The sequence below is a fragment of the Malania oleifera genome, chromosome 4, assembly GCF_029873635.1.
Source record: "Malania oleifera isolate guangnan ecotype guangnan chromosome 4, ASM2987363v1, whole genome shotgun sequence".
NCBI classification, from domain to species: Eukaryota; Viridiplantae; Streptophyta; class Magnoliopsida; order Santalales; family Ximeniaceae; genus Malania; species Malania oleifera.
Window position 1 is genome coordinate 53,677,523 of NC_080420.1, and position 9,556 is coordinate 53,687,078.

The following is a 9,556-nucleotide window of genomic DNA, read 5'->3' on the forward strand; positions in this document are numbered from 1 at the left end:
ATCTTGTACTTCAAGATCAAAAATAACATTTTGCATTTTTGATGGGTAGCCAAACTGCAAAATATCCTGCATATTAGACTTGAACAAATGTTTGATACACAGACACAGACAAGCACTCTAGAACACTAAACACACATTTGGATCCATGATAGATGGTCAAAATGTCCAAGTTATTTTATGAAATTGTCTGATTTTTTTCTTTTGAACTTGTTTATCAATACAGGATTATTAAAGGAATACATTCAGATGTGTCTAATGTTGTCCATGCTGATGAATTTGAGTACAAAGATCCCGTTGATGGTTCCATCTCTAAGCACCAGGGCATACGATATCTGTTTGGGGATGGGTCACGATTGGTAAGTGGGTTCCCTTCTACTAACTGCTGTCAAATTAAAAACAGCAAGTCTGATTTTGGGTAGTGCTTTAGTAGCACAACTTCAAGTTTTAATCTTATTGATAAAATTGAGAATATTTTCTTGATTTATTATATTTCAAATATGTAAATATGGTCTTTCTGTTATTTTCCTCGGTTTTATTTTTTTGGATAAAAAATTGCAAAACCTTTCTGTCCTCCAAAGGATTCAATTGTTGGCGAGTAGTGCCTGCTCTTATTTTGCTGCAGTCCCTTTGGTGTAAGACTAGCTGCAAAACTGTAATTGCTCCTTTTAGCATTAAACAAAATTGTTTGAATTTTAAGATATGCTTTTAAGAACTATTACTATTATTGTTTTAGATTCTTGGAACTATTGTGATTTTGTTTCCTACATGCACTCAATTTAGGTTTTCCGCTTGTCGGGAACTGGCTCAGAAGGTGCGACCATTCGACTCTACATTGAGCAATATGAGAAGGATTCATCGAAGATTGGAAGAGATTCTCAAGAAGCACTTGCTCCTCTTGTAAGAGACCTCATCTTTAGTTGTGATATTTTATTGAACCACCTGTTTGTTTTTTGTTTTTTTGTTTTTTTTTGTTTTAGTAGGGCTATTCTGATGCATTTGATCACAGGTTGATGTTGCTCTCAAGCTTTCCAAGATGGAGGAGTTCACTGGTCGATCTGCACCCACTGTCATTACATAAATGTTTAATGATACCAGCCTAATTGCATATCTCGAATATGAACACAGAGTTGCCCTTGCATCGCCATACCACTGAAAGCTGTCTGGATTTTTATATGCAACACTATTGTTTGTCTTCGCTGCAGCCTTCAGTCTGGCGTGAAACAATTCAGGCAAAAAACATTTTGACTTATTTTTCTATCTAAAGAATAATTTGATGATTCCGATATTAATTTTCCATCAAATTTTATTCATTGCTATGAACCTAAACTCCCTTTAGCCAATAATTCAGTTGGGTCTCTTTGTCCGGGTTCAGTCTGGTCAGTTTTGAGCTACATTTTGTATGTAAAACAAAAATTTGGGTTTTAGAAACTTAAAATTGAATTCTCTTGATTGAATTTAATTGGTTTGGATTTCAAATGACCTTTCTGCTGCTTTTGAGATTATGAATTTGAGGTTTTAGATTAAAATTTAGATGAATTTGGATAATTAAATAATTTATATAAATTTAAATATAAGGTCTCTCCTAAATATGGGTGAGTGCCTAGTTGAGAGCTTCCATGTAATATGTTGTGGTTGTAGCTTAGTAACACTATGATAGTGAATGATAGGAGACCAGGAAAAGATAAGGTCACTAAATTGTGTTTGGTTTTGTATGATCTGAGTTCTGTGAATAGGCTAAATTAAATAGAATTAAACTGGATTGACAGAATTGGACTACATTGACCAATGTGCAAAATTTTTAAGTAGTGTGGTATAGTTATCATGCACTAATGTATATTGTTTGGTGCCAACAATAATATTAACAATTATACTAGTGGTTTTAGTTGACTAAAAGTTCACATTGAACTTGGACTTTGAAAGGTAACTCATTCCATGGCTCTTATCCCATAATTAGTGCATATTAAATTGAATTGGATGAACATTGAGAATAAAATGTCAATGAATTGTTGGAAGAGAATATGTTATTTTAGTAATTAGGCAGTGTGAATTGGGGGTATTTTTGTTTGCAAAATTATTTTATTATTAATAAATGATGGTAAACTTGGAGCTACTTGGCCTTCTTCATCAATGCTCCTTTCTTGTTCTCTTCTTTGTTTTTAAATATTAGGTATTGTATTCTCTTAATTGATCTTCAATATGTTTTGATTTTTTACATGGTACTAGACCCATGGTTGTTATGAGGTCCTAGTTCTAATCTTGTTACCTGTGTTTGTTATATGGTTGTTAGAGACTATCATATTCCATAAAATTGGTATTTATTTTTTATTACGGTGAGTCTTAAGGCTTGATATACATAGTTGGTCTAGTTTCATAAACTAATAGCTTAATTTTTTAATTAAAGTAGCCGTTCAATATGTTATTAGAGCACTAAACTTGTCTGAACGTTATTAATCTAGCATAGTTACAACCCTTCTCTTCTCTCCTTTTCTCTCCATCATCATCTTTTATATTAGGGATCTTTTTTTTGGCTAGTCATTTAGGGTTTCCTTTGTGGGTTTTGTTTATGCTCATAGCAATTTGCTTAAGTAAAGACACCAACCTATTATTTATGGTGGACAGTTGTAGTTGTTTTGATGGTTCCCTTGAATGTTGGCTGAGTGATGATATTGTGATTGTTGTTTTCATGCTAACATATGCTCTGGCTGCTTCCAAGTTTCTTAAGTATCTGTATGTTATTAAGTCTCTATGGTGCTTTCTTGTGGTAAACTTTATTTTGTGTGGTTAGAGGTGGTATGCTTCATTTTCTATCATCAAAGCCAACCATGATAGGATGGGAGAGAGATTATTTATGTATGAGTTTCTTCTTAGGATACTGTACTTTAGTTCTTGGTAATGGCCACATTTTAAACTTTGGGACTTTTGGAGCTCTAGAGGTGTTGTTTACTATAGTATTGTGTACTACCTAATATGGCATTGTTGCTTTGTTTGATATTGATGTGTGCTGATTATGGTATATTGGAGGTGGTTTTGATCACCTTTATAGAGAGAAAGTTTTAGTTAATGCTATTAATGTGCATTCATGGCCATTAAACTAGTTGGATCTTCCAATTACTAGTTGTGGTCGATATTGCTCAAGCATATTGACATGAATGAGAAATCCATCTCTATCTCAAAACTCCAAGGATTTTGAGGATTGGATGAAAGAGAATGATATATTGCTTGTGTGGTTGTGGTATAGCATAGAACCATGAATTGCTGTGAGCATAGTGTTTCATAGAACAACCAAAGTTGTATTGTCTTCGTGAAAGCTTCTCAGAAGATAAAAATCGAACTTGTTCTTTAGAATTATATGTAAAGTTTTTTAAATAAGACCATGAAAGTAGATCTATCAATGAGTTTTATAACTGAAGTTATGTTGGAGGAACTCAATATCTATCAGCAAGTTAGCTTAGATATTAAGATGATTTAGAGATCGGTACGTAAAGTTTTAGTTGCCAAGTTTTTGTCTAGGTTGAGTCCATCCTTGATTAGATATTTGCAGATGAATCCATGTCTATAAATGAAGCATATACTAGAATTTTAGGATTAGCAAAATTAGCTATCAATCTTCTTCCAAAGCTTCTTCCTATGATATAGTTCATACATGGTTCGCACTACTTCAAATTGTGTTAGGTAATTGTACTCTGGATCACTAATGGGATAATCATGGGAACTTAATTTAGGCTAACAAATCTATTTCTAAAGATGATTGTATTGTTGACTCTTCAAGTGCAATAGACCACTTTACTAAAGAGTTGAGTACATCATTTACTATGTCCCATGGGAGTATCAGTCTTATCTACTTGTCATGTGAAAGTATATCATTCTTGTTGGTTTCTTTCCATTTTAATCTTCCTTGCCATAGGTTATTGATTCTTGTGCCTCCTTCGACATGATAGTTAGTCCTAATTTATTCTTCAATCCTTGAAACCTCACTACTTTATGCTCTAAGGTTACTTTTTTAATGGTTCAGTTATATTGGTTTCTAGTTATGGCAATATTTTTCCGTTTCTTTTTATTCCTCTGATCTTTTTAAGTCATATCTACATAAATTTTATTTACACATTTTATTAATTAGTCAAGTAACTAAATCTTATAACTTTTCTATAGCCTTTTTCTTTTTCATCATGTTATTCATGATCTCCAAATAAAAAGAGGAATGGTGAAGGGCTTGAAAATGATGGGCCTGTACTATTTCATAGTGTGGTGATATTTCAAGTTCTTATCATATGTATTGAAGTTAAATTTTTATGATTGACACAAATTTGTTGTTGAACTTTCCTTCAATTTAATGAAGTTCTATTGTGCTCTAGTTCAACATTGACTTCCAGATAAAGTTACAAATGCGCTGCAAATTGGTCTCTCGATCGATTACTTAAATTTGCAAAGTTTACATTGTTTCCTATTTTACTTAAATTGATCGATATCTCAAATGGATCTTTGATCCTTCTTGACAAAATTTTCAATCGTTCAAAATTCAAAAAGAAGAATTAAGAATATTTATTCAAATGGCTAAAAATTGCTATTTTTGGAAGAATGAACGGTAATGCCATAAACATGGATCATCAAGGATGATCAAGCATCTACTATCATGTCTAAGTGCTAAGATAAGAACAAACCATTGCTACCATGTTTATAAATATCAATTAAATAATATATCATAAAGACGAACAAAAGGGAATTGAATTACACACACTGAAGATCATGCCATCATTTTCTTTTTGTTATTTTCTAATTTTGATCCTATAACTTTTAATGACACATTTTGCCTATTAGGTTGAGTTCTTTATGAAGAATCTTTAGCCTTATAGATTCTAAAAAATTAGACTCGTGTGTGAGCTAGAAAAGACCTCAGAGGTGTGCTGTGTTTTTATTCTTTTGTTTGGGTATAATTTCGCTAGGGGGTGTGTACTAGAGTGCTACAACACGGTGTTGTTTAGGAGTAATTGTGGTGGGACGGGTGTGTCCCCGAGTGCTACAATATTGTGTTGTTTGGGTGTAATCTCGGTGGGATGGGTGTGTCTTGGAGTGCTATGAAATTATGTTATTTGGGTGTAATTCTAGTGGGATTGATGTGTCCCGAAGTGTTATAACATCGTGGTTGGCCAAAGGGTCGTGTGATTAGGGTTATGTTGACCTCGGGGTGCTCTATTCTCCGTAGTGCTACAACACGTGTTGTTGGTGGTTGTCTAACAATGGTAGGACGTAAATCCTTGTGATTGTAATATTGGAAGTATTAGTGAAAAGGCCAAACTGGCTAGTTTAGGGAGTGGACATGGGTTAGCTGATTGAACCATTATAAAATCTTATATGCCACTCTTATCTCTGGAGGCCCAAAAGCAACATAAGAGGTGATTTATTGGGTTTAATAAAAATTTAAAGTGTTTGATTCCAAAATTTAAAGCACATTACACAATCCAAGCAAACACACTAATAAAAAGCAATTTAAATAGAGGAGAGTAGAGAAGAGAGATTGAAAACACATTTATAATACTCTGAAAGTCCAACTTATGTCCATTCTCTCAAGGTTAACCACCTTGAGGTTCCACTACACCCTTTGCCTTAATGTCGACAAGGACACCTTTTATAATCTCCTTGCTTTCATGGAGGCAATATCACCAAGTTACAAAAAAAAGAGTCAATTCACTTGAGATTTTGCTCACAAGGAATGCTTTACAAGTTTAATATCAAAAGGGAACTCTCGAAGAATAGATGAATGGATGACACTTTGAGTTCTCTAAAATTTCTCTGGAGGATGAGCAAATTTGAGAACGAAGGGAATTTTTAAGAGAGAGAGAGTTTTGACACTCGATAAATAAGTTTATAGTTCTTAGCTTGCTTTCTTTGGGCTTAAATGGGTATATATATAGAGTTTAGAGAAAAACTAGCTATTTTGTGCCCGTTATGAAGGTTTTTTGGTTAGGCCAGTAGATTTCTTATAGAGGCCGATTAACTTGACACTAGCCATTAAAGAGAAAAGCCAGACCATTACAAGCAAAACTTGGCAGATCAATCAACTGCCTTTAGCTTCTGTCTAGACCAGTAGACCGCTCCATGTGGGTTGGTCAACTGCTCTAGGCTGCAAAGTCTAGTTCGATCTCCTTTTGAATAATTTTTGTTAGTTTAAGTCCAAAAGTGTCATTTCTTTAGTATTCTTAGAGATTTACACAATAGTGCTCAATACAATAGGGAGAACAAATACAAATTTAAACAATTTATGTCTTCAAAAACTTCTCTCAATCCTTCAACAACTTTAACTCTAAATGGTCACCTATAAAATTACGTATTTAAATAAAGTGTGGTTCTCATTCTCAATGATAAAAAAACAATAGTAGTTTTAGAAAAAAATGTCTGTCTTTATAAAAAAGTTTTAAGGTATGAAATAACCTTAGTTAATAAGGTTCCCAAACTTCAATGCCATTGATATGTCAAAATGCTCAATATGCTTAATGCACTATCATAAGAAAAATGTGATTAATATGCTCAAGATTCATTCATAAAGGTATATAAAATGACCAACTTAAAATGCCTTTCATTATGCTCAATAGATAAAAAGATATGCAATCGAAAATTTCATAAGAATGACATAAGAAAGCTCAAATTTACATGCTTTTCCCAAATAAAAACAATGCATTTTACAAAATTTTTGGCAAAATTTTAGCTTAAAAATTCAATAATCCATATACATCAAGCTGCACAAAAGTCAACAACTTAGTATTGTTCAACAATTTGTTAATAGAGTTCTACAATTATAAAACATAATCATTGTTGACTTTTTGAATCCTATCCCGTTTTGATTATGATAAAACACAACTTCTTATTTGTGTGCTAAGTGTATGAACAAGTTTATGCTTCTGTAAGCACAAATGTTCAATGCAAAATGAAAGCCTTAAAGTATCTAAACAAGCACATCATTTGGCTGTATTCCATGTATATGTAAAGAGCGAAGCTTGGAGACCTTGGATTTTTAGGTTTCAATTATGCATGCATATCATCTGATTTGAATTGAAGCTCTCATATGACCTTAGACTGACCTTAAGCACTCTATATTTCATGGAAAATTATTTTACAAATGTGCAAAAATTATTTCAAGTGTAAAAATCAGTTTTGGAATGAAAAACTCCAAAATAAGTTTTTCAAAAACCCCTTCATGTTCCGTTGCATTGATGAGAACTTTTCTAGATCAATCTGTTCTCATCTTAAACATTGTTCAACACAAAAGTTGTGGGATTTCCTCTTAGCTTTATTTTTATACCAAGGATGTTCCATTTGGAATTTTATAGAAAACGTAATGACCAAAATACGAAAATGTGTCTGCGGTAGAAAATTCTCTTCATGTTTCTGTCGCCTCAATAGTGAGCGATTTTCTTAATGAATTATTTCTTATCTTAAACTGTGTTCAATAGGAAAGTTATGGAATTTTCTCTTGACTTTATGTTAATACCAAGAACGTCCAATTTAAAGTTTTTAATAAAAAGTTATACCTGAAATATTGAAAGGGGTTTGCAACCTCTTGGGAAAGGTGTAGAAACGGCCATAAAGCGGCTAGTTTTCAAAATAAATTATATTTTAACACCATAACGGTCATAAAACGGTTATATCTCCAATTTGCTTATAAATACCTTGGACAAACACTTGAACAAGTCAAGAAAATCATTTGGAAAGCCTACTTGCATATTCTTTGATTCGTACTCATATTTGAAACCCATTTTGAAGATCAAGTTCATACTTTCTCCTACTCTTTCTTTTTGAAAATCCTTTTGGGGGAAATATTTTTGAGTTATTCAAGAAAGGCTTGAACATATATTCACACTCATATATATTGCTTGAAAGCCTTCTTGCATTTGATTTTACAAAGGTCAATCTTGAATAAAATATTTCTCCTAATCTTCTTTTGAAAATTCTTTTTGGAGAAAATCTTGTGAGTTATACAAGAAAGCTTTGAGCATATATTCACTCATATATATTGCTTGAAAGACTTTTTCCTCTTGATATATTTCAAAGATCAAATTTATATTTCTCCTACTTTCTTTTTTGAAAATATCTTTTGAGGAGAAAATCTTTTGGGTTATACAAGAAAGCTTTGAGCATATATTCATTTAAATATACTTGCTTGAAAAGTTTCTTGAGAAAGGTTAGAGCATATATTCACACTCATATATTTTGCTTGAAAGCCTTTGTACATTTAAATATTTTAAAGGTCATTTGGAAAAAATCATTTCCTCCAAACTCTATTGAGCTTCATATTTAAAATCACTTGAGAGTGCATCTAAAAGTATTTTTCATTGTACAAATCAGCTTGTGAAGAAGCATTTCTTTGTGCGCAAAATTTATTTTACAAATCATTTGTATTTGCGGTTTGGGTTATAAACTGTTCTAAGTGAGGGGATATCACATGAAAAGGTAGCTCTGCCTATAAGGAGTGAGCCAAGTGAGGGGATATCGTTTGGAGAGGTGGCTCCGCCTATAAGAGTGGACCGAGTGAGGGGATATTGCTAGTAGAGGTAGCTCCGCCTATAAGGAGTGTGTAATGGGTGGCTCCGCCTATAAGGAGTGGACCGAGTGAGGGGTTTTTGCTTGGAAAGGTAGCTCCACCTATAAGGAGTGTGTAACGGGTGGCTCCACTCGGTTTGAAGGATTGTTATAGAGGAAATCCTTAAGTGGTTTGCTTGAGGCGTGGTGATAGCTGAACCTTATAGTCATTCTCTCTTTCCCTACTCTATTTAAATTTTCGCACGTATATGTTTACATTTATTTTGTTGTAATTGTTTTACATACTTGCATTTAATTTTGATTGGGATATTATTTGTGAATCGGTTAAATAATTAGCAAAAGTTTTTAAAAATCCAATTTGCCCCCCCCCCCCCTCTTGGGATTACACCAATCCTCATAATCATATATCTATACAAATATCAAATAATGTCACCATCAAAATCTAGAATCAAAATATGCTACAACCGCAATCTAGACAGTTAACAAAATCCACACAAGTTCACAAATTATATAGTGTATGACCAAAACATATATCCATAAGGGTAACAAAAAGACATAAGAAGTAAAACACAAGTAGTCACATAGGAGGTGTGAAGGAGACAAGTATTGATACAAGAGGAACTGCATCATCTATTGGAAATGGTAGTGCTGGTTTGCATGTATCTGGTCCACATGCTCAACCATCTCTTAGCAAAGGGAGGACACCTGTTGACCTTATAGGTCACACCCTGGTTTTGATAATGACAAACTCAATTGTATTTAATAAATATCCAGTTCATGTGCAGGTTTATACTAACATACATTCAAGGGCACGTGAAAGCTTGAAGACAATTTCATATTCCCAATTGTAATATCTCTAAGTGAATTTTGTCTGTAATAGTAATTAGGCTGTCTGTAATAGTAATTAGGGTACTGGTTTGTAATAAGCTCACACACATCACATGAATGATTTACTTTGTAAGCTCAAACCGAACCATAGAAAGACCTTAGAGTGTACCTTCGGGCGACCGAAGGTCGACCGACA

General features: G+C 33.3%; 1 protein-coding gene across 1 annotated transcript in view; it reads left to right on the forward strand.

The window, feature by feature from the left end:
• LOC131152862 (phosphoglucomutase, cytoplasmic) overlaps positions 1-1,476 on the forward strand; it is a 28,002-nt gene extending 26,526 nt beyond the window's left edge. Inside the window, exons 16-18 of the mRNA XM_058104799.1 lie at positions 224-356; positions 781-897; positions 1,007-1,476. Coding sequence (XP_057960782.1) covers positions 224-356; positions 781-897; positions 1,007-1,078 — 322 coding nt within the window. The 3' untranslated portion in view covers positions 1,079-1,476. The remainder of the gene's footprint in view (positions 1-223; positions 357-780; positions 898-1,006) is intronic.
• The last annotated feature ends 8,080 nt before the right edge of the window (positions 1,477-9,556 follow it).